General features: G+C 43.4%; 1 protein-coding gene across 1 annotated transcript in view; it reads right to left on the reverse strand.

Annotated features, from left to right (window-relative positions):
* Positions 1 to 252: 252 nt before the first annotated feature.
* Positions 253 to 25667, reverse strand: part of MRPS28 (mitochondrial ribosomal protein S28) — a 72123-nt gene continuing 46708 nt past the window's right edge. Inside the window, exon 3 of the mRNA XM_036437307.2 lies at positions 253 to 656. Within this exon, the coding sequence (XP_036293200.1) occupies positions 488 to 656 (169 nt within the window). The 3' untranslated portion in view covers positions 253 to 487. The remainder of the gene's footprint in view (positions 657 to 25667) is intronic.

Raw genomic sequence — 25667 nt, forward strand, 5'->3', positions numbered from 1 at the left:
GTGGTTCGGATGTGCCTTTCCAGGATGCTGAATACCTTCCCAGGGGCCTCCTGACCACCTGTATGTCCTCTTCGGGAAAAAGTCTGTTCGGACCTCAGCCCTCCCTTATTTTTGTCCTCAGCACACGACACTCTCTAATACACTACGTTTTTCACTTATTTGTTGTCTATTTCCCCTGGTCGAGGGTAAGCTCCATGATGTGAGCGATTGTCTCACTTACTGCTGTTCTTGGGGTTAGAACGTGCCGGCACACAGCGCTCACAGCGTGTTTATTCAATCACAGCATTGCTCGGTACAGGTTACACTATCCAAACAAAGGGGGAAATGGTACAAAAGGGGAAGAGAGATACAGCTAAGGAAGTTCTAACAAACAAGAGCTACAATTACTGCTTTCGTTGTCTTCTTCCAATCATTTATTCAGTTTTCTAACTACATTGCCGACGACCATCTGGGTGGTACCAAGGAGGGAAGACACCAAGCAAGTCCTTCACTGCTCACGAGGCTCCTCTCTCACTCTGGGGTTTCTGCTCTCCTGGAGCCCCAGGAGCACTGCATCCGCCTCCAGTAACGTCGTGTCTGAGGTCCCTCCCAGGAACCTGGACGTAAGTTCAAGATCCAGCAGCCGCAGCCGGACTCTGGCTCCGATGTGGTATTTCCTAAGCAGAAGAAAAAATAAATAAAAAATCCATAATTCCGCATAAAATGAACAACTAGTTTAAAATATAATACAAATTCTAGTTTTGATTTGTGTTGGCTCAAGATAAAGAAATTAACACCAGTATCTGAGAAATAATTTTTGACATAAAATTTAGTTATGTCAGAATTTTCATCTTAAAGTTGCCTTTAAAGATTCTTATAACCAAAATAAAAATAAAAATAAAAATAAAATAAAAATATTTTCCAAACTGAAATTCAAACAAGTTGGTTCTTGAAATTGACATTTCTTTTACTATGTCATCATTTGTTTATAAAGTTGGAGAGCATCAAAGTGACAAAAAAGTTTTCAGATACATTTTTCTTCCAAAATTAAAATCTTTTAAAGGAAATTTTATAAAAGCAAAATTGAAAATAGAATCTAAGTGCAAAGTACTTAATAATGGAGACTGATTGTAATTAAAGACTAATCTGGCAATAACATGCGTGATGGCTCAATTTGATCAATAACACAGCCAAGTAATGTAACACCAAATAAAAACTAACACTCATTTACCTTTCTTCCTTGATCAATTACTTTAAGAGTTTAAACATCAGCACTACAGAAAGGTATGGGAGAGTGAACTGGGGTTCCGACTCCCTTCTGCTAGGGATAACTAGTGACTCTTGCCCACCGTGGCTTCCCCGATTCTCTGTGTGCCTTTCTCTCTGACAGTCCAGCCTGGGTCCACGGGGTTTAGCCCAGAACTGGGGTTCAGTGAAGTTGGGGCTTCCTTCTCTCTCCTGCCAGAGAACACCAGCCAGGCACTCAGCCGCCCTTCCTCTCTGAGTGCGTGTCTCCGTGCCTCATCCTTTGCAGCTCCTCTGATTCTCTGTGAGCTTTTCTCTTTCCTTCTAGTTGTAGAATTTCCACTCAGCCAGCTTTCCTGTGGTTCTGGATGCCGTCTATTCTGTCTTTTAGTTGTGAACTAAAACTTCTGTCTGTAGTTTTGAAATTGTTGTGTGAGGCAGCAGTTTAGGTGTTTTCTTATGCTGCCATCTTGGTTTCTCCCATACTGTAGTTAATTTCTAATTTCATTCCACTGTGATCTGAGAAGATGCTTGATATGATTACAATCTTCTTGAACTTGTAGAGAATTGTTTTGTGTCCTAACATGTGGTCTATCTTTGTGAATGATCCATGAGTACTTGAGAAGAATGTATATTCTATAGCTTTGGGGTGAAATGTTCTATAAATGTTAAGAAATTTCTGACCCACTGTGTCATTTAGAGTTTCTGTTTCCTTGTTAATTTTTTTTTGTCCAGAGTATCTATTCAGTGAAGTCAGAAGAGTGTTATGGTTTCCTACTATGATTGTGTCACTCTCTCCCTTTTCTGTCACTCTCTCCCTTAAAGTCCTCAAGAATTTTTTTTATATATTTAGGTGTTCCTATATTGGGTGCCTATTTTACCAGGGTTATATCCTCTTATTGGATCAATCCCTTTAGTATTTTGTGGTAAATTTTGCTGTCTCTTATGATGGCCTTTATTTTGAAATCTATTTTGTCAGATATGAATATTGCTACCCCAGCTTTTTTTTTGTTTTCATTTGCATGGAAAATTTTTTTCATCCTTTCACTCTCATCCTGTGTGAGTCTTTTGTTCTGAGATGGGTCTCTTGTAGACAGCATATAATTGGATTTTAATTCATTTATTTACCCTATATATTTTGCTTGGAGTATATAATCCATTTACATTTAAGGGTATTATTGATAGGACTTATTTATTGCCATTTTAAATTCTGTATGCCTATGTTTCTCTATTTCTTCTCATTATAGCAGTCCCTTTAGAATTTCTTGCAGTGCTGGTTTGGTGGTGGTGAACTCTTTTTGTCTGGGAAGCTCTTTATTTTACCATCTATTTTGAATGATAGCCTTGATGCATGAAGTAATCTTGGTTTTAGATCCTTGCTTTTCATTATCTTGAGTACTTCATGCCATTCCCTTTTCGCCTGCAGTTTCTGATGAAAAATCAGCAGACAGCCTTATTTGGGAGCTCCTTTGTAGGTAACAAATTGCTTTTCTCTTGCTGCCTTTAAGAGTCTCTCTTTGTCTTTAATTTCTGGCATTTTAATTATGATGTGCCTGGGTGTGAGCCTGTTTGGATTGTTCTTCTTGGGACTCTCTGTGCCTCCTGGACTTGTGTGCTCTTTTTCTTCACCAAGCTATGGAGGTTTTCTTCAAACATGTTCTCTACCCCTCGCTCACATTCTTCTTTTCTGGCACTCCTATTATGAGAATATTGTTACCTTTCATGTTGTCCCATAGCTCCCTTAAGCTGTCCTCCTGTTTTTTTAATTTTTTCTTTTTGGTTCTCTGAGTGATTTTTTTTTTCTATCATGTCTTCTAATTCACTGATTTGATCCTTGACTTCCTCTTATTTGCTGTGTATTCCTTCCAATGTGTTCTTTATTAGTGATATGTCTTTTTTATTTTTATTTCTGACAGATCTTTTTTCATAGTTACTATAACTTTTTTCATGCTGTTGAGCATCTTTGACATCATTATTCTGAACTCTATATCTGATAAATTTCTTAGCTCAATTTCATTTAGCTTTTCTTCTGAAGCATTCTCTTGTTCTTTCATTCGGGGAGTCATTTTTTTGTCTCCTCATTTTGGCTGCCTGTTTCGGTTTGTATTTATGTATTAGGTAGATCTGCTATGACTCCAAGTTTTAGTGCAGGACAATGTTAGACAGTTTCTGACCGAACCTGTGTATCTTGTTTGGAGTTATCAGTAATCCACAGCTTGTGGCTCCCTCAGCTGGGTATCTTTGGAAAGGACCATTAGGGTCTGCTTTTCCTAGCCCAGGGCCCAGAATCAGATCAGGCAAAGACTTAAAGCCTCCAGAGACCCACTTCTGCCTGCTGTCTGATTGTTATCAGCCCTGATTGGCCTCAGGTGATAGACCACAGCATGGGGCAATTGCCTCTCCAGGTAAAAAACAGCCTGGATAGCAAAGGTCCAGGGGGAAGCTGTCCTCAGAAGCATGAGGGAATGACTCAGCACTGGAATGCGGGGTGGCTGCTCTCGAAGCTCCAATTCCGGAGTCCCCAACCCTGGACTCTCCTCCCAGAGCTCCAGCCACTCTGCCCTCCCTCTCCCAGAGCTTAAGGTAAGTGGTTGCACATGAAATTGTGTATGTTAGCCTTATACGGAAGGGGGGGGGGGGGTGACTGCATTTCCAGCCTTCTCTCCCTGGCAGACAGCAACCTTGCTGCTTTTCACAGCCAGATGTTCTGTGGGCACCTTTCTCAGTTCTGGTGCTCTAGGCTGGGGAGCCCAGACTGGGTTTAGAACCCCGAGTTCTCAATGGGAAACCTCCACAGCTGAGATATCCCTCCAGACATTCAGCTGCTGTCTGTGGGAACCTGGCCATCCCTTTTGCATCTCAGTACTTCCTACCAGCCTCTGTGGACTCCACTTTCTGTCCTGGGTTATGAGGGCTCTCTCCAGCTAGTCTTCATTTGATTTTTTAGGGTGTTTTTTCTGAAACAGGGTGTATTTTAGTTGTATTTCTAGTTTGGTCCTGAGAGTGTCAAGTGTAGCTTCTACTTACTCAGTCCAAGACATTTTCTAATGGATATAAGACACAAGGTCATAACATATTTAAAGAAGAAATTTTTCTTTCATTACTCCTAGTCAGTTAAGTTTAACTTTAATAGGAATAAATAATGACAGGTGTTAAAAAAAACTTGGACCACAGCATCATTATATTTCAATTTCAAATTATTGAACAAAGAGAAAAATCAAGGAAATATAAACAACAAAGGAACCAGCTTACGAACATTATCTGAAGGGTCCACCTCCTTGAATATTTATACCAGATGTGCTGGAAATGTTTGGAGGTCCGTCTTGGTGGTCACGCTATCGGGTTGATATTTAGAGGGGGTGGGATGAAGATATTCTGTAATACAGAGAACTCTTCTGTACAATGTTGTCCTGCCTCTGAACTAGACATCAAGCCAGAAACTGTGTCTACTGAAGATAAACAGTGATGTGATTTTATTTATTTATTTTAAATATATTTTATTGATTTTTTACAGAGAGGAAGAGAGAGGGATAGAGAGTTAGAAGCATCATGAGAGAGAATCATCTATCAGCTGCCTCTTGCATACCCCCTACTGGGGATGTGCCCACAACCAAGGTACATGTCCTTGACCAGAATTGAACCCAGGACTTTTCAGTCCGCAGGCTGACGCTCTATCCATTGAGCCAAAACCAGTTTTGGCAGTGGTGTGATTTTAATAAAAGTTTAAGTGTACACTAAATTCCTAAGAATGTGATTATGGAGTAAAGTGATGGAAGACTGACTTTGTTCAGAACCTTAGCAAGTGTTACTCACTGTTTAGAAAATTGCATCACCAGAAGCAACACCTCTGTTTCATTTTTGTGTTTTGCTACGTGTGCTAAATGTCCCTTGTTTACAGTTTAACTTTGCTTAATCTTTGCACTGACAGGAGACCAGTCTCCTCTATAACTATCATCTAAAAACATACCTTTTAAAAAAAAAAAAATCCTCACCCGAGGATATTTTCCCATTGATTTTCAGGTAGAGTGAGAGAGAGGGAAAGATGAAGAGAAATATCGATGTGAGAGAAACACATTAATTGTTTGCCTCCTACATGCACCCCAACCAGGGCCTGGGCCAGGGAGGAGCCTGCAACCAAGGTATGTGCCCTTGACCATAACTGAACCGGGTACCCTTCAGTCTGCAGGCCGACACTCTATCAGCTGAGCCAAATGATAGATGTTTCTACCTTTCAAAGGAATACTCTGAACCTTAATTACAATTATCAATAAAACCAAAACACTGTGACCCAACATAACTTTCTGTGATAATGGAAACACTCTATATAATGTGATTATTGAGCAGTTGAAATAGAGCAAGTCTGACTGAGGAATTAAACTTTTAAATTACATTTAATTTTATTTTGTTTTGATTTAAACAGCCATGTTACTATGCAGCTCTAGACAATTTCAAAGTGACAACAAAAATAGTAAGATATTTTCCTACAACATATCAATGTGTACTGTGGCAGAAAGGCTAGTTTTACAGGAAAAACCGCACTTTGAAATAGTTTGTTATAATAAGTAATTACTAATTAGAACCAGCAATAATAAACAACCAGATCCACATGTCTTTCCTTTTTGTTGATTTTTGTATTCTTCTTCCAATCTGCATGTGATATCGTACCAGACACACAGCAATGATACTGTCTCATTAGCTTGGGGGTTAAATGATATTCTTCAGAGAGACACTTCCTCAAGCTGCAGACATAAAGTAATGTCAAGTCCTTGCTTAAGGCAACCAAGTGGTCTAAGATCCACAGACTCTTTCCTCTTCCTTTTCTTAATTTCTCAATTACCTGCGACTCCTTGCAAGAACTGTAAACTTAATCCCTTTGGGGCCATAAGAATTTACCACTTCATATAGTCTTAAAACGTCTTCCCTTTGACATAAAATGTAAGCAATGACAACTTCATGCAATGTTTTCTGGTTTGTTTTTTTTTTACATCTTTTTTTAATTAGAGAAAAAACCCAGATATTTATTTTTCATAAATCTTGTATTTCATATTAAAACCACTGAATGCTGCTGTCTTGAAAGGTAAATAGATGTCCCCAGGGAGCACATCAAAGTGAAGTGAGCCTTGGTGTGCTCGCTCTTTTCACTTCACGTGCTTGCTGTGGGCCATCGCTGTGACCCAGCCCGGACGGATTCACACCGGCCTCCGGGACTGCCGTCTTCCCGGGCACTTTTCAGACCATGTGCCGTGTAAGTGAGTGTGCGTGTCTGAGCTCTTTAGGAAAAGGGCAATTAAACCTGGGTTTGCATTTCTGTATTAGAAACACAGTCTAAAGACTTTCCTTTGGAGACACTTTTGATATTCCTTCCACAGACACTCCTCAGCATCGATCAGTACCACTGGGGGCTCTTGTACTACCATGTTTCCCCGAAAATAAGACATCCTCCAAAAATAAGACCTACTTACAGGTCTCCTTCTGAGTGAAATATAACTCAGAAGGAAAAATAACTCAGAAGGAAACCATCCCCCTGAAAATAAGGCCCCCCAGGCTCTGTCTCAGAATGAAAATTAATTTACCGTAAACTGGTCGCTAGGGCCGCCCTGACTGGTGTCTAGCAACCAGTGATGTTATGCGGAGTCCTGAGGTCACTGCTGTGTGGAGGGCGGAGTGAGCGGTGAGCGCGGGGCGGGAGAGAGGAGGAGACTTTCACAGACGTGTGTAGAAGAACAGGAGGGTTAGAGCGGACGGGACGCAGCGAAGGTGGTGAGTGCTGGTCTGTCTCTGGTGACACTACCTGATGCTTGCAGCCCTCCTCATGATGACTGAAGGTTCTCAGTCAGTGGCAGACCATGCTCCAGGCCAGATTCAGGCCCCAGCAAGCCCAGTGACAGTCCCCAGGCAGGCCCCAGGGGGTAAATGTCTGATAAAGGGGTAGGAGGAATGTCTGGTGAAGGTGTTCAGTGGCACAGGGGTGGGGAGAGAGGGATCACGTAAAATGACACAGGAGGATCAGAGGGGGCAATCAAAATGACACAGGAGGATCAAAAGGGGTTACTAAAATGGTAATCCCCCCTCTGATTCTCCTGTGCCATTTTGATTCGCCCCTCTGATCCCCCGTGTATTTTAAGTGATCCCCCTCCCCCCACCTTGATACCCCAATTCCTTTTTTTTACCCCTAGAAATGAGCGCAAAAAGAAAAAGTTACTTCGTGGAGTACAAGAAAGGAATCGTGGAAGACTCTTAGGGCCAAAATCTTACTGCTTTCTACAAAGAAAAGATGTTGAGTATCCGATTGGTCCGAAAATGGAGAGCAGAGTATGGTAACCTCTTTGAACAAGTGGACAAAGGAATGCTAAAAAGCACAAGTGTGGATCAGGTCAGCAACCATTATTTTCCGAGCTGGAAGACCTGATCTGTGAATGGGTTGTTGACAGGAGAGCAAAGGCTTTGGTTGTGAAAAGGGCTCAGATTCAAGAATTTGCCCTTGCAATGGCACCACAGTGTGACATAGCCCCCAAAGACTTCAAAGCATCACAACACTAGCTGAATAATTCCCTTCAGTGAAATGAAGTGTCTTTAAGAAGATCTACCGGTACAACATTGTTTAGGTTGGAAGATACTCAAGTTATTAAGCGAGCACTTGCATTCAAGTCCTTTATTGATGATGCTGACTTCTCTAAATACAATCTTTCCAACATGATTGCTATTGATGAAACTGCAGTGTTTATGGGCCAATCATCTCAAACAACAATTGAACAGTGGGGTGCCTCCTTAGTGTACATTCCCTCCACTGCTTACGAAACTGCATGTGTTTCCTGTATTTTGGCAATTCGTCTGGATGGCACTAAAATCCCACCTTTAATCATTTCTAAGAGCAAGAAGGAAAAGATTGAACATGTTTTGGGAGTTTTTATTCTTGAAACTGAAAAAGCCTGGGCCACACAAGCAGCTATAAGGAAGTGGGTCGATTTAATGCTGCCGCTTGTTATGCGAGGGAGCCAAAGAGGTCTGCTAGTCTGGGATGCAGCCAGCACTCACCACACTAAAGACATGAAGACATTTCTTCACGAAAGAAAAATAGATCAGATGATGATTCCCTCAGGAATGACGGCCTATCTCCAGACTCTTGATATTGCAATAAACAAGCCATTCAAAGACAATTTGCGCATGGAAATTAATGACTACATGGAAAATAGAATGGAGAGAAATCAGTGTGGAAACTTTGTGAAACTTAAACTGCAAGAAGTTGTGACTTAGATGAAAAATTCATGGGAGAGAATCACTGACAGTTGCATTGCAAATGCACTGCGAGCAGGCTACCTTGACAAGAAGTACTCATTTAAAGACAGTGCTATTGCTAAACATGAGAGATTTGGTCCACTGATTCTGAAAGAAATGGAGTCACAAGAAATTCACCAGGAAATTCAGGAATTGGATTATTATGATGATGTTCCAGAAGATGATGACATGATTGTCATTGAATAAATGAGTAAATTCTTGATACTGTAGGATTCACAGTTTGTCTGGTTTGTGTTGACAACTACCATACTACCGTACTGTATACAGGTAATAAATTTCCTTTATTTTCATTTAACAATAAATGTGTACCGTATTCTTCTTCATGGAAAAATAAGACATCCCTTGAAAATAAGACCTAGGGCATCTTTGAAGCAAAAATTAATATAAGACACTCTTATTTTGGGAGAAACAGGGTAGTAGATGAAAACAGAGTCTCTCTGACTAGTCCTTTCATACAAATACACCAATAACACAAAGCTGACAGTTACAAGGCCCGACTGAACCTCAGAATCCAAAGAGAATATTCTGAGGAATTCTGACTTTTGCTAGTCAATTTAGCTGTCTTACTGTAATCATAATTATCAGAGGTTGTAAAAATAGTTCTTTTGAAATTATTAACCATCTATGTTTTCATCCAATTAAGTTAAAATAGTTTAGAACCTTTTCTCATTTCCTTATAATTTCTATTTAAAGTTTTAAGACTTAAAAAAATAAATTCTTCTTTTCTTTTTGAAGAGAAAAAATGAAAATGTTACCAATGACTTAATTAACACATTTTGTTTTTTTCTAATTCTGACAAATGTTTACTGTAGTGTTGATCTATATGTGAAGCCAGCAATTGACCTGTGTGCATGTGCATGTATGAGAGAGAGAGAGAATATGTGTGTATCTTGTGTGTACTTAATTTTTTTTTAAATGAATGTCTAGACCAGCGTTTTTCAACCGCTGTTCCGCGGCACGCTAGTGTGCCGCGAGATGTTGCCTGGTGTGCCGTAGGTGCAGACAAGACAAGAATTTTATAATTTTTCACTATTTTGTTTACTTAATATTTCATAATAAAGTAATTATAAAATACTTTCTTTGTGTTTATTTGATTCCTATTCAAGAGAATTACTTTATATATAGTCAATATAGGCACAGAGTTAAATTTTTTAACATTTTCTAATGGTGGTGTGCCTCGTGATTTTTTTCATGAAACAAGTGTGCCTTTGCCCAAAAAAGGTTGAAAAACACTGGTCTAGACAGTCCTCATCATTAAATAGCAGTGTAAGAATAGATTTAAGGACTTTCATAGTTCAATTATTTTAATTCTACTTTTATCCAATTTAAGTGTTTGAAAACTGATATGGTGTGGAGTGACATTATGTGTAACACTGATTAAATATATATACAAATGCAAACATTTAAGACTTTTAATTGGCTACATCAAATATTGATATAGACTCAAACACTCAGTTAACAACTGACCTTTCTACGCGACCACGTGGCGTGTTTGGTTTGCTCTCACTTTTCAGAGCACGGCCCGCCATGTTTCCTGGACCGTCCAGCCTGCTGATTCCTGCTGCTGGGTCTGGGCTGCCTGTGCGGACCCCGCTCACCGCGCGCTCCGCACCTACCCGCAGGCACACAGCTCCTGGAGCTCTGCGGCTCTTCAGATCCCCACTCGTTAAAACTTAAAACCCAGCACAAACCTAAGTCCTCCTTTATTACCCAGTCATCAGGAGATGTACGTGGGAAACAAAAATTACTATAATCATCACTTCTGCTACCTGAATTACTACCAAAAGCCCCTTGAGAAAACCACTGCTTATCCCGTTAAAAACACTATAGAGGGTGTGCCTATCACCTAGGCGAAAATGAACAACACACATGGGAAAGGGAGGATGTGGGGAGGAGGGACCTGGGGAGGGGAGAATGGGGAGAGGGGGAATGCAGAGAGGGGGGATGCGGAGAGAGGGGATTTGTATGCTTCACAAAACTAGTATACGTTTTAAAAAATAATCCTGCCTAATAAAAGAATGATATGCAAATTAACTATCACTTCGCTACATCCACAAGCCACGCTCACCAGCCACGCCACAATGTCATATAAATTCCTATTTGTGCAAGTACATCCATTTATTTGAAATGTACTTATCACCATTATGTACAGCCAATCAGAGCAAGTATGCAAATAAACCCAACCAAGATGGCTACAGCCAAGGAGAGAGCAGGAGGGAGGCTTGGGTTTCCCAGGCAATGGAAGAAGCCAAGCTTTCTGCCTGCCCTTGCTGGCCTAGGCCTCTACTCAAGGCTACAAAGTTTCAATTATAGAAGGTAAACAAATCCAAACAGAAATGGCTGCTGCCATGGAGCAGGCAGGAGGTGTGGCTCTGCTCCAGGCTACAAAGTTTCAATTGTAGAAGGTAAATAAATTCCAGATACCAGGGCCTGTGCTTGGGTCGCCAGGGGGCATGGCTGGCCTACAAACCACCACAGGTCCCTGGCCCAGGCCACCCTATGCTCTACCCTAAGGGAACCCCCACCCTGATTTGGGACACCCTTTAGGGCAAACCAGCTGGCCCCCACTCATGTACCAGGATTCTATTCTATCTAATAAAAGAATAATATGCAGATTGACTATCACTCCAACACACAATAGCTGCCCTCATGTGGTCAAAGATTCTGCCCCCATTTGGACACAAGATGACCACCACAAGATGGCCAGCAAGGGAGGGCAGTTGGGAGGCACCAGGCCTGCAAGAGAGGGCAGTTGAGAGGGACCAACCCTATAGGAGAGGGCAGTTAGGGGTGATCAGGTTGGTAGAGGAGGGAAGTCGGGGGCAAAAAGGCTGGCAGGGGAGCAGTTAGGCATCAATCAGGCTGGCAGGGAGTGGTTAGGGGGTGATGAGGCTGGCAGGCAGAAGCGGTTAGGGGCAATCAGGAAGGCAGGCAGGTTAGCAGTTGGGAGCCAGCAGTCCTGGATTGTGAGAGGGATGTCCGACTGCCCATTTAGGCCCGCTTAAATGGGCAGTTGGACATCCCTTGAGAGGTCCCAAATTGGAGAAGGTGCAGGCCGGGCTGAGGGACACCCCGACACTCCTGTGCACAAATTTCGTGCACCTGGTCTCTAGTATATACATAAAAGCCTAAGTGACTGTTACCTGGAAGACTGGCCAGTAGCTATGATAAGCACTGATCACCAGGGGGCAGATGTCCAACGCAGGAGCTGCCCCCTGGCGGTCAGTGTGTTCCTACAGCCCACTTTCCAGCCGGCCAACCCCCTGCAGTCCCTCTCCCCAGCTGGCCCCAATCAGCCCAGATCAGGACTGGGCGGGACAACCTCGAATGGGCCTAATTGCTGGCCAGGCTGAGGGACCCCAACCATGCATGAATTAGTGTACCACGCCTCTAGTTGTCATATAAATTCCTATTTGTGCAAGTACATGCAAGTGTTCCATTTATTTGAAATGTACCTGCCACCGTTATGTACCAAGCAAGATACTCAGTATATGAAGATAAGTCTGGGTACTAAAGAATTCAGAATCTAGTGGGGGAGATAAACAACTATAATGAAAGTGGAATACTAATACTAGAAGCTCTACTAGTAAAGAAAGGTCAGGGACCCATGGGAGAAGAGCTGACTTCTACGTGAATTTTATAAAAGAAGCAGGAGTCCTAACCGGTTTGGCTCAGTGAATAGAGTGTCGGCCTGTGGAATGAAAGGTCCCAGGTTCGATTCCGGTCAAGGGCATGTACCTTGGTTGTGGGCACATCCCCAGTAGTAGGTGTGCAGGAGGCAGCTCATCAATGTTTCTCTCTCATCGATGCTTCTAACTCTCTATCCCTCTCCCTTCCTCTCTGTAAAAAAATCAATAAAAAATATATTTAAAAAATAATAAAACAAAATAAAGGAGCAGGAAATTCAGCAGTGAGTCCAAAAAAATCCAGCCCTAACCTCAAAACTCAATGTCTATGTGGAAGGTCTTCCTCTGACCACCCCAGCCTGAAGATATATATCCTTTTACTGAGTTTCAAGAATAATTGGTTTGCAAGTTCACTTGGCCATTAAGGAAGTAGTGCTCTGAGATCTGGCTCCTACTACTGTCTTGAACTACTATTTAAATCTCTTATAACCAACAACTTTTATTGAGAGCCTGGCTTGTTTTCTAACGAGAATGTGGGTTTCCTTAAGATGAGACGTAGATCTGAGGAATCCTTCACTGGAGTAGGAGCTTAGGACATAAATGCTGCTTTGATTGGATGTCAAGACTAAAGGATGTAGGAGAGGTTCAATATGCGAATTAGGAGCTTTATAATCAGGGTTGGGCTCCTCTCTAATCTTTCTGGTTCTTACATTTCTGTATCAAAAGACAGAGTTGACTAGATCTCAAAGGTTCTTACAAGCTCTAAACCTCCACGAACATTCAGCAGCCCCTCCAATTAGGGGTGATCTTACAGATTCCAGGCTCTACTGCTGTTTATAGTCCTTTTCCCTTCTTGTTCAGATTTTATGTAAGCAATTAAAAGGCCATTAAAATTCATTCCAGACCCTTAACTACCGGGAGCCACAAGAACAAAGAAGGTGGCCTGGACAATCACAGAGGTTTCTAAGACACCTGACGGTGGTGAGGATGTGGAGGAAAAAGAACCTCTACACTGTTGATGACAATGGTCCTGGTACAGCCACTATGGAAAACAGTATGCAGGGTCCTCAAAAATTAAAAATAAAACTCTCAGTTCTGGGTGTGCAAAAACAACAACCACACTACCCAATACAGAATATCTAAGAGAACACTCCCATGTTCACTGCAGCTTTATTCAAAACAGCCAAGATAGGAAACAACCCAAGTGTCCATCAGCGGAAGAGTGGGTAAAGAGCATGTGGTGTCTACATACACCGAAATGGTATTCAGTCATGAAAAAGAGGGCATGCCTCCCATTTGGCACAGCATGGGTGGACTTTCAGGGAGTATGCTGGGTGAAATAGACACAGAAAGACAAATACTACATGATATCACTTATTTGTGAAATCTAAAAAAAGTCGAAGTCAAATTTATAGAAACAGAGTAGAAAAGTGGTTATTAGGGACTAGGGGCTGGTGGGAGGGATAGGGAGAGATTGGTAAAAGGGTACAAACTTTCAACTGTGAGAAGAATAAGGCCTGAGGATCTAATGTGGCACATGGTGACTATAGCTGATAACATTGTATTGTATAACTAAAATTTGCTAAGAGTAGAACTTACCGTATTTTTCGGACCATAAGACGCTCCGGACCATAAGACGCACCAGTTTTTAGAGAAGGGAAATGAAGAAAAAAAGATTCTGAAACAAATAGTGTCCTAAAATATTTTATGTGCATTAAAACCCAACATCACAGTCATAAACACATGTAATCAACCCTGTAAAGTAAACAGCAGCATTTATTGTAGAACCATTTTAGAGCCGGGCAAGCACACAGAGACCACACAGAGCTGGGCAAGTAAAAAAACTTTTTTGTTTTAAAGTATATGTGTAGGCTATTCTGGGGGGGAAAAAGTGCGTCTTATGGTCTGAAAAATACGGTATATATTCTCATAAAAAATATGTAAGGTGACGGATGTGAAAAAATTCATTCTATAATATATTATATTTACACTACAGGCCTGCTGCACGATTTTGTGCACGGGTGGGGTCCCTCAGCCGGGCCAGTGATCGGGCTGATGGGGGCCGCCTTGCCCACTTTCAGTTGGGGCTGATTGGGGCTGGTCTGCTGGGGTGAGGAACGAGAGGTTGGCCGGCTGTGGGAGCGCACTGACCACAAGGGGGCAGCTCTCGCATTGAATGCCTGCCCCCTAGTGGTCAGTGCTCATAATAGCGACCAGTCAACTAGTCATTCGGTTGCTTAGGCTTTTAGATGATAGATAGATAGATAGATAGATAGATAGATAGATAGATAGATAGACAGACAGACAGACAGACAGACAGACAGATAAAGGGGGAAAAGATAGAAAACTAAAAAATTCAATCAATTCTTAAAGTGTAAAATTTAACCTTAAACTCTGTTGACATCTAGTACAGCATAGCTAATTGTTCTACCTCAAGTCAAGTATACAGAAGATCAAAACAGCTAACACTAGCAAGCAAATGGCAGAATACTTACCTTTGCTCTCTAGGGATTACATTTAAACACATGGCTTAAACATCAAACAAAAAACATCCCAGTACACAAAGAGATAGCTAAAATTTAAAACATGTATATTTTACACTATTTCGCAACAAAACCTTATCCTAAATGAACACTGTAGGTTGAGAAGAAAACACTCAATTAAAAGGATATTTTCTTTAACAATTCTGAATTAGACTAGTTCAGTGATTACCAAAAAAGAAATATTCCACTTGAAAAATGGTCAAAGTTCTAACTTTACAATCACAAACTCTTTTGTTGGATGAGAAAACTAGTGCTCACAAGTCACTCCGGTGCCCACCTTACGGGAACAGGCCCCATGACCCAGAACTCAGCCGGCTCTACCTGTTAGGAACTCTGCCAAGAGGAGTGTGCGATTAGCCAGGCCTGGCTGAGACAATCCATTACCCACAAGGTTACTTGAATGTACTTTCTCCACTGAAAATTACAGCAACCCAACAATACATCACTGCTCCATTCCCACCACAGACAGCGCTCTGTCCCAAACGAAGAAGGCTCCCATTCTGCGTCTGCAGACCCCAGTGCTGCCTAAGCCTGCAGGGCTGCCAAGAGGAACATCTGTGCGCGCGGCAAGACACAGCACTGGCTCTCTTCCTGCTCTTTTCTTTCTGTCCTTTGTGCTTTCTCCTTCTTTCTTTCCCAGACAATACACTGGTGATTGCTTGGTAAGGAAATGGCCTTTCATTTCCCTCTTATCCCTTTTATTTGTTTGTTTGTTTGCTTCCCACAACAGTCGTACAACTACATCTGCCATCTACTATCAAGTTCAAACACAGTAGAGCTTATTTTCTGATTTCATCTGAGCTTAGACTTGTGATCACCAGAAGAATGCTGACTTTAAAGGTGAAGACCCACAACAGTACATTAATAAAAAGAAGCTATCCAATTCTGCTAATATTCTAAAACTTCATTTATATTTATAGAGTGATAAAGCCAATTAAAATACTGAAAAGTGGTAACATGCCATTAAGAATAAAAACTTGTAAACTGCATGTTTCCTGAAGAAAATTTACAATATAAGCAACTATTTCCATAAGAATATTACATTTTGGTATTTTATGCCAAGAAAGACTTCTGCTATGTCTGTCTTCACCTCACATCAATATTTGGGCTTAAATAAGTTAAAAAAATTAAGGCACACCAAGAGACAAATGGACAAAGACTATGACTAAGAATTCTCTGGAGAAAAATTACAAGTTACAGGCCCACAACTTTTATCTGCTCCCCAAACAAACAAAAAAATAATGTTCAATTTGATTAATGTCAAATAAATGCAAATTATATCTAGATACTTTTGTTATCAATAAGCTTAATATTCAAAAATAGAGTGCCCACATTTGCCACAGAATAGAGTAGTTAGGATTTTATATGAGTACTAGTGGCCTGGTGCACGAAATTCATGCATGGGAGGGAGGGTGTTCCTCAGCCTGGCCTGCACCCTCTCCAATCTGGGACCCCCTTGGGGGATGTCCAACTGCCGGTTTGGACATCCCTGAACTGGCAATCGGACATTACTCTCACATTCCTCACATTCCAGTACCGCTGGCTCCTAACTGCTCCCCTGCCAGCCTGATCGCCCCTAACTACCCTCTCCTGCTGACCTGATCACCCCCAAAGCTTATTAGTATAGACTACCTTTATAGAGATCAATTCAGCAGCATGAGTGTTTATGCCAGTGAACCTAGAAATTTTACTTCCAGGATTTTATCCCATACAAGTGAGGAGAGATTGAGCAGAAGGATGTTTACTATAGCTTGGAAAGATATTCCGTGTTCATGGGTTGGAAGAATCAACAGTTAAAATCTCTATATTGCCCTAACTAGTTTGACTCAGTGGATAGAGCGTTGGCCTGTGGACTCAAGGGTCCCAGGTTTGATTCTGGTCAAGGGCATGTACCTTGGTTGTGGGTACATACCCAGTGGGGAGTGTGCAGGAGGCAGCTAATCGATGTTTCTATCTCATCGATGTTTCTAACTCTCTATCCTTCTCCCTTTCTCTCTATAAAAAATTAATAAGATGTATATTTTAAAAATGTTCATATTACCCAAAGCAATACACAGATTTAATGCAATCCCCATCAAAATCCCAATGTAATTTTTTTAAAAGAAATAGAACAAAAAAAAAATCAGATTTGTTTAGAACCACAAAGGACCCTGCATACCCAAAGCAATACTGAGAAAAAAGAACCAAGCTGGAGGAATCATGCTACCTGACTTCAAATTATACTACAGATCAAAACAGCATTTTATTGGCAAAAAGAAACAGATATACAAACCAATGGAACAGAAATGAGAGCCCAGCAATAAACCTACAGGTAGATGGGCAAATAATTTTTCACAAAGAAGCCAAAACACACAATGGAGAAAAAGCTTCTTCAGTAAATGGTGCTGGGAAAACTGGGAAGCCACCTGAAATTAGATACAGTTTGTTCCCATGTACAAATGGATCAAAGACCTAAGTATAAGGTCTAAAGCAACAAATTACACAGGAGAAAATTCAGGTTCTAAAACCATGGTTTTAGAGAAGATTTTATGAAGTTGACCCCAAGGACAAGGGAAGTAAAACAAAAATAAATTAATGAAACTACAATATATCAAACTAAAAAGCTTCTGCACAGCCAAAGAACTTGCCAAAAATAATAATTAAAAAAGGCAGATGATATTTGCAAACAACAGTCCCATTAAAGGGTTAATATCTAAAATATATAAAGACCTCATACAACTCAATACCAAACAAATCAACAATACCATTAAAAATGGGCAGAGGACTTAAACAGGCACTTACCCCAAAAAAACATACAAATGGCCAACAGATATATGAAAAGTTGCTGAACTTCACTAGCTACTAGGGAAATGCAAATCAAAACTATAATGAGATACCACCTCACACCTATGAGAATGGCTATTATCAACAAGACAAGTATTTGGAGAGGTTGTGGAAAAAAGGGAACCCTCATTCACTACTGGTGGGAATGCAAACTGGTATAGCCACTACAGATAACAGTATGGTGGTTCCTCAAAGAATTAAGAAGAGTTATCATATAATCCAGCAATCCCTCTCCTAGGTAGCTACATGAAAAACTTTAAAAAGTTTCGCAAAGACATATGTACCACTATGTTCCCTGAATCATTATTCATGGTGGTTAAGACATGGAAACAACCAAAGTGCCCTTCCATAGATGACTGGATAAAGAAGATGTGGCACATATATACAATGGAATACTACTCAGCCATAAGAAAGGATGAAATACTGCCATTTGTGACAACATGGATGGACCTGGAGAATATCATGCTAAGTTAAATAAATCAGACAGAAAAAGCTAGGAACCATATGATACACTATATACTCACATATGATACACTACAGAACCATATGATACACTATACACTAAGAACCATATGATTCACTAAGAATCATATGATACATTATACACTCAATGTGGGATATAAAATTGTAAGCAATAAATGAACAAACAAGGAAAACATAGAAATTAATACTTGAAACTTATATAATCTTATTATCCAATGTCATGCAATCTATATATATAAAAGCCTAATATGCAAATAGACTGAACAGCGAAACAACCGAGCAACCGGTCACTATGATGTGTGCTGACCACCAGTGGGTGTACGCGGAACATGGCAGGCATCGGCTGTGGCAGGATGGTGGAGCATGTAAGCGGGGGTGCCCCACCTTGGTCTCGCTATCATTGGGGTGAGCCTCTGGTGGTTACTGAAAATTCTTTGCCCTCGGGCACCATGGTCCCGCTGGGCACTTGCACTGCTGCTGGCGCCGTACCAGAGCTGCAGCTCACACCCATTGCTGGCACTAGCCCTGCTCACACCCGCAACCAGTGCTGGAATTGCCACTCACACCTGCTACCAATGCCCAGTATAGGTCCCGATTGCTCAGTGCCATCAGTGGGCGTGAGCAGTGGCTGCCGGCCCCGATCGCCCCTGAGAGCTTCACTTCCCTCTGTTCCTGAGGCAGCAGCCGCCACTCACACTCCCTGATGGCACTGGCCCCACTCGCACCTGTTGCTGATGCCAGCCCCAATCACTCCAGGCCATCAGCAGGTGCGACCAGGCCGGCACCATCAGCACACGGGAGTGACGGCAGGAGCAGGGCTGCTGGCAGACAGGCAACTGGGGGCCATGGCAGGAGGGGCCGGGTGGGGATGCAGAGACTAGGCCAACACCCCTCTCCCATCGCAGCCTGGGAGTTCACAGTTTCTTTGAAGGTGCACGAATTCATGCACTGGGCCCCTGGTAATTTGATAAAAATAAAATAAAGTAAATATTCCACTGTAGAGGTTCCTTTGAAGGAGAGTCCCTTGTTTTTCCGGTCTCTGTCCACACTGCTATCATTACCCCTCCTGCCCCTGGTCTTACCTCCATTCCCTAGAGGGTTTTTAAAAGTAAACCATGTCTAATCCAAGAAACCACATCATCTTATTCAGATATACATTTTAGTGAGGGTTGATGAAGCTCTTTCTGGGCCAGAAGCACTGTTAAACTTGAGGTTGCTGCGGGGTTTGGGGGAGGTGCCGAAGGGGAGGTGCCGAAAGCTGATTTTGGGAGGTGCCGAAGGCTGATTTGGGGCCTCACCCCCAGGTACTCTGATTCTTTATACTCGGGGGAGATGAATGGGTTACACACACAGCAGAAACGTCTGGTAAGAGGACACCAGCTTTTCACACAGGGTCTGTGGCCGCTGTTTTTAACACTCCACATTCTTTGCCTGCAGGTTCTCTGCTCTGCTCAGGAGGCTGTCATTACAGCAATCTTACCCGAGACAAATGATGCTGAAAGTTTCTCTTCTAAACTTTGCTGTTGACATCAGTCTTGCAAGGTGGCGTGTATACCACGGATTTGGAAAGAACATCAGACAAATGATGAAGAAGCCCTGCTTTATTTCACAGCAAAAGAAACTATAGAGCAGAATCTTTCTTTTCCACATCTCCAAAGGTGGCATGCAGCTTTCCCACAGTATCGGGTTGCTGGTCTAGGTACACACACAACCTAGGTGATAATTCACTTAGGTTTAAGCTACTTTTTTCAAAGCCAACTTTTCCAAACAATGCGTCATCTACATTTGAAATGCTAGGTGAAATCCTACCACCTCTCTCAAAAAGAGGGACAGGGAGGCGTATTGTACTGGACAAAGGGAAGGGAGAAAAGTATTGACAGTCCAGCAGTCTACAGTACCCTTGGGGCAGAGACTTGTTGAGAGTTTCTCACACATGAAAAGGAAGGAAGAGCATAACACTGATTATATTTCATTATTGGGGATGTAGGTATTGGAATACCTGGAAAGAAGCCATCATTTATAAATATAATAGACAAATCAGTGATATAATCACTGATTTGTATCAGGGTCTGTGGCTGCTGTTTTTAACACTCCACAGTGTTATGCTTAAAAAAATAAAATTAAAATTTTAAATCACATTAGTGGAATGCGAGCCTCAATCCTAGAAAAAGATGTGTCTTTAAGAAAAAGAGACACATACAATCTTTGGTACTTTACAAATTTAATCACTTGAAGAAATATGGGTGGGGCAAAAGTAGTTTCACAGTTGTGAATATGCAAAACAGAGTTTATCATGTATTATTATTTATTCACTAGGCCTTCCTTCCCTTAGCTTCCAGCACCGGTTTTCCTCCAACACTGGGACCCAGACCTTTGCTCCAGCCAGAGTCAGCTTACTTCATCTTTGCTGCAGACTCAGGCTGGAGTCTGCCATCTTCTTCTTCGCTGTGGCACTCCACTCCAGTAGGTCCATTTGCCCCCGCCCTCCCTCTCATAGCAGGCATCCTGCCCTGCCTGGCCACTCTGTGCCTGGAGCAGCTGGGCAGCCGCCATCTTTGGCCTTCTAATTTGCATACTCACTCAGGTTGGCTGTGTGCGTGGCAGAGGCACAGTCAATTTACATGTTTATCTATTATTAGGTACGATTATCGTGTTATGTTCCATATTAAGGCAAACCTACTTTTGCCCACCCTGTGTGTTGAAGGGATTAAATAATAAAGAAGTAAGCACGTCAGACAGACCAGATATCAACTAAGAGCCCCCAGTGCACAGCTTCCTGCTGAGGTGACAAGGGACCAGCGCAGGTGCACTTACAGCTGCAGGGGACCGTTTCTAGTTTGCTTCAGGAGGTTCAGGGCCTGTATTTAATCCCACAGGAAAGGGGTAAATCGATGCCACAGAGACTACTGAGCCCTGCCGGTCCAGGCTGCACTGAGGAAGGAATGCCTTTGGAAGAAGGGGAAATGAAGTCACAATTTCAAAAGATTCCCACATTGTCATGGCAAGAACAAGCATTACAGCTACCTCCGGAGGCTGATCTCGAGGATGACTGCTCCCAGTGAAGGCATGAGACCTCTGGGATTCTGAATGTCTCCAAATCCCAGAATTACCCCCAATTTCTGGCTAAATGACTATTCTGGGCGATGTCTGCAGCCTCTGGTTTCTACAACACTAGTTTCTTTCATGAAGTTTCTGAAAACAAAGCCAAGGCAACCAGTACTAGGAGCCTGGAGTCAGTGTTGCTGTGGGGTCAGTTCCTGAGAACACCAGTGTCCACTGGCCTCGCAGACCCGTCTGCCCAGCTCTGGGCCAGCACCTGCAAACTTGCATCATCTACAGTTAGTTAAACTGTTGCTGGGATTGCTTTTAAAATACTAAAAACGCAATAAATATTTTAAAAATTTCTAACACGCTATAACTATAGTTAACATAAGAAAACAACCTCATATGCTGCCCACAGATGGAGTTTTAAATATGTGGCCTACTTCTGAATTAAACCAAAAGCCCACAATAGTATATTCCTGTCCTAAATCACTCAGGAAGGAGAGATTCTGGGAAGGGGTGAGGGGCTCGGAGGAAACTCAACTAAAATTTCAATATCCTTCTTTAATTACCTATATTTTGGGAGGAATCAATAGCTCCATTTCATTCAATCTGGGCGAGATCTTAGATTAAGAGATCTCCCTCCCCTGCCACCAATTATCTTGTTCAAACTGGTGTTAAATTTGGTTAATACCAAGTACTATCTCCCCAGCTGTGAAGTCAGGCTAACAGCTGCCTGGGTAAACCAGGCCCCGCTGCACAGCAGAGCGGCAGCTGCACACTCTGCCCAGGAAGGGCGTGTGGAAGGCCGCGGCTCCGAGGTCTCTGCTGGCCGTCACGCTGTGTGCAGTATGCTAGGTGACAACAGCGGCAGAGGCAAGGAAAGAGTGAACACACCGATTTCTACCCATAACACATTCTGCTTCCAAATCGTTTTCTTTATGGGATACTACACTGAGTTCAGTCATTTCAATTTTAGATTTTTCAGCATTCTATGCACAGAAACAAAACCTTACAATTATATAAACACTAGAGGACCAGAGCACAATTTCATGCACGGGGGTGTGTCCCTCAGCCCAGCCTGCACCCTCTCCAATCTGGGACCCCTAGAGGGATGTCTGAAGGGCAGTCAACATCCCTCTCACAATCCAGGACTGCTTGCCTGCCTGCCTTCCTGATTGTCCCTAACCACGTATGCCTGCCAGCCTGATCACCCTCTAACCACTCCCCTGCCAGCTTGATTGATGTCTAACTGCTCCCCAGCCAGCCTGATTGCCCCTAACTGCCCTCCCCTGCAGGCCTGGTCACCCCTAACTGCCCTCCCCTGAAGGCCTGGTCCCCCCAACTGCCCTCCCCTGCTGACCTGGGTCCCCTCCAACTGCCCTTCCCTGCAGGCCCAGTCACCCTCAACATCCCTCCTCTGCCAGCCTGGTCACCCCTAACTGCCCTCCCCTGCAGGCTTGATCGCCCCCAACTGTCCTCCCTTGCAGGCCTGGTCCCTCCCAACTGCCCTCTCCTGCTGGCCACCTTGTGGTGGCTATCTTGTGTTCACATTTTGTGTGTTGGAGTAATGGTCAATCTGCATATTACTCTTTTATTAGATAGGCTAGAGGTGCTTGGGTGGGGGCTGGCTGGTTTGCCCTGAAGGGTGTCCTGGATCAGGGTGGGGGATCGCTTGGGGCATGGGATGGCCTGGGCAAGGGGCCTGTGGTGGTTTGCAGGTCAGCCATCCCCCCTGGCAATCCAAGCAGAGTCCCTGGGATCTGGGATTTATTTATCTTCTATTAATTGAAACTGTAGCCTTGAGTGGAGCCCAGGGCAGGCCAAGAAGTTTGGCTTCTTCCACTGCTGTGGAAACACAAGCTTCCTGCTCGCTCCATGACTGCAGCCATTTTTGCTGGGATTTATTTATCTTCTATAATTAAAATTTTGTAGCCTTGAGTAGAGCCCAGGGCCAGCCAGAATGGGCAGAAAGCTTGCCTTCCTCTATTGACATGGAAACCCAAGCCTCCTGCTTGCTCCATGGCCGGAGCCATCTTGCTTGTGTTCATTTGCATACTTGCTCCTGATTGGCTGGTGGAGGTGGCTTGTGGGTGTAGCAGAGTGATGGTTAATTTGCATGTTATACTTTTATTAGTGTAGATTCCTGATTTTTAGTTTAACACGTTAAGCACCCAGCCTGTTTTGTCTTTCGGAAGGAAAATATAGTGTCAGTCACCAGTGACTGAAAGGGTGCTTAATATGTTAACTTGTAAACATTTCTGGTTTCTACTTTAATTTTAATAAACTTAAAATTTCCATAATTTTGGAAATAGTATGCTGTGCTGAACATGGCAGAACCATAGAAAGGAAGACGTCTGGGTTTTCTTTCCTTTTTAAAATTTTATTAAAGTACTAGAGGTCCAGTGCATGAAAATTTGTGCACTTGGGAGGGGGTCCCCTCAGCTCAGCCTGTGCCCTCTCGTAGTCCGGGACCCCTTGGGGGATGTCCACCTGCTGGCTTAGGCCCACTCCCCAGGGAATAGGGCCTAAGCTGGTAGTCAGACATCCCTCTGGCAGCTCGGGAGCCCTCGGGGAATGTCCACCTGCCAGCTCAGACCCGCTCTCTGGGGGTTCGGGCCTAAGCTGGTAGTCAGACATCCCTCTAGCAGCTCAGGAGCCCTCGGGGGATGTCCGACTGCAGCTTAGCCATCGAACATCCTTATTCTGCCAAGGAGGTGGGAGATGCTTCTGCCACTGCCAATCGCTGTTGTCTGAATTAAAACAACAACAACAACCCCAGAAGAGATTCAGGAAGCCTTTTTTCTGTGCATGTAAACTGTCCAGTCTGGGCACGACACACGCACTGTTACAGTAAAGAATCAGGCCTGAGCACAACCCTTGTGGAGAGGAGGCCGGTGCAGAGGAGAACTGCCGGGAGGAGGGAGTCAGGCTCTTACAGAGGAGTAACTGCCCGCCTGCGGTTCCTTGTTATTGAAACAAAATTTCCTTATCGCTTAGGACCTGAAAGCTGACAGGATCTTGACACAAATATCGCACTGTGGACAGGAACACAGATCTCAGGAACCTATTGTAGCAATTTTGGAAATCAACTGCCCCTTCCTCTGAGATGTTCCCAACTCCCCTTTTCTCACGTAAATGTTATGTATTCCCAAGCCCATATTTAAGTGAAACTACTTGAATACACCCTATTCCAAAACTCGTTAGAATATTTTCAATGGTTTCTATGATCACAAATAGGTATAAACAATCTTAGCCATATAGATGGAGATGCATTGCCATGATGGACTTAACACAGGACACGAGGAAGAAAACTAATGAGCCGGCTTCCTTCCTCTCCCCACCCCCGCCTCTCAAACTCAGGCTCATCATCAGTGCGCTGCAGGCCGTACTCATGGAATAGGAGCACACATCTCCCCTGGGAACAGAAATTCCCACACTCTCCACTTGGCGAGAGCGACAGGAAGTAGTTTTCACGTACAGGGAGACGTGCTCTTCCTATGGAACGTTCTGGTATCCAGATCCAAATGGCCTGGAACCTCAGCTCAACGAGGCAAAACATGCAGCGCAGGAAATGCAGCAGCAGCCGCGACCTGGGCTCCACAGCCAGCGCTGCCTCCTCAGCACCCACAGCAGCGCCCTTCCTCCTGGCAGCTTCTCTGGCCTCTCTGGAAGCGGCCTAGATCTGCGAAGCCAGTGACCTGTCCCTTGCTAGTTACAAAGGGAAGGCTGGACAGTAACATTGACAATCAGATATAGTTAACGAGTTTGTGTTAGGTAAAGCATCCCAGAACAGGCCTGGGCCCTAGCCAGTTTGGCTCCGTGGATAGAGCATTGACCTGCTGACTGAAGGCTCCGGGTTCGATTCTGGTCAAGGGCACATGCCCAGTTGCGGGCTCAATCCCTAGTAGAGGGTGTACAGGAGGCAATTGATACGCGATTCTCTCATCATTGATGTTTTTATCTCTCTCTCCCTCTCCTTCTCTGAAATCAATTAAAACTTTTTTTTTTTTTTGAAGAAACATTAAAAAAACAACAACAGGTCCAGGTCAACAATTTCATCTGATTTGGGAAACATCATGATCGCTCACAAAAGTCCAGTTTAAACCCACGCTGAAGCTTTCTCAGAGGTCACCCTGGCAGTGCGGACACTAACTGCACATTCTTCAGGAGCCCTGGCGTGCTGGCCCTCAGAACAGCCCCGCCCAAGGAGCAGCCCCGCCCAAGGAGCAGCTGCCAGTGTGGAGCAGCTGTCAGTGTGAGCAGGTTCCTGTCCTAATCCCGCTCTGACCTCAGACGCAGCCTGAGAACCTGTCAGAAAGGTGCTCTTACGGTGGGAGACATCGAGCAGCAGCTGCTGGGCTCCCAGGCTGCAGCCGTCATTGTGGCTTTTAAAGACTCAGGGCCACTGGCTGCGTGTGTCATGATGCCGGGACAGGGCTGCCGTCTCCTCGCGGCCGCACAGGACAGGGAGCCGGTTCCCTCGAGAGCAGTGTCTACGGGTGTCTCCTCACCATTTGCAGCTGCGCCGTCTGTATGGTAGATTCAGTGCAGTCACAGTGCTAGAGCTATGCATACTAGAGACGGTTACATAACTAGCCTTCTCCAGGAAGTTAAGAATTAGTCGTTA

This window comes from Pipistrellus kuhlii, unplaced genomic scaffold (assembly GCF_014108245.1).
Source record: "Pipistrellus kuhlii isolate mPipKuh1 unplaced genomic scaffold, mPipKuh1.p scaffold_m20_p_14, whole genome shotgun sequence".
In the NCBI taxonomy this organism is placed as follows: domain Eukaryota; kingdom Metazoa; phylum Chordata; class Mammalia; order Chiroptera; family Vespertilionidae; genus Pipistrellus; species Pipistrellus kuhlii.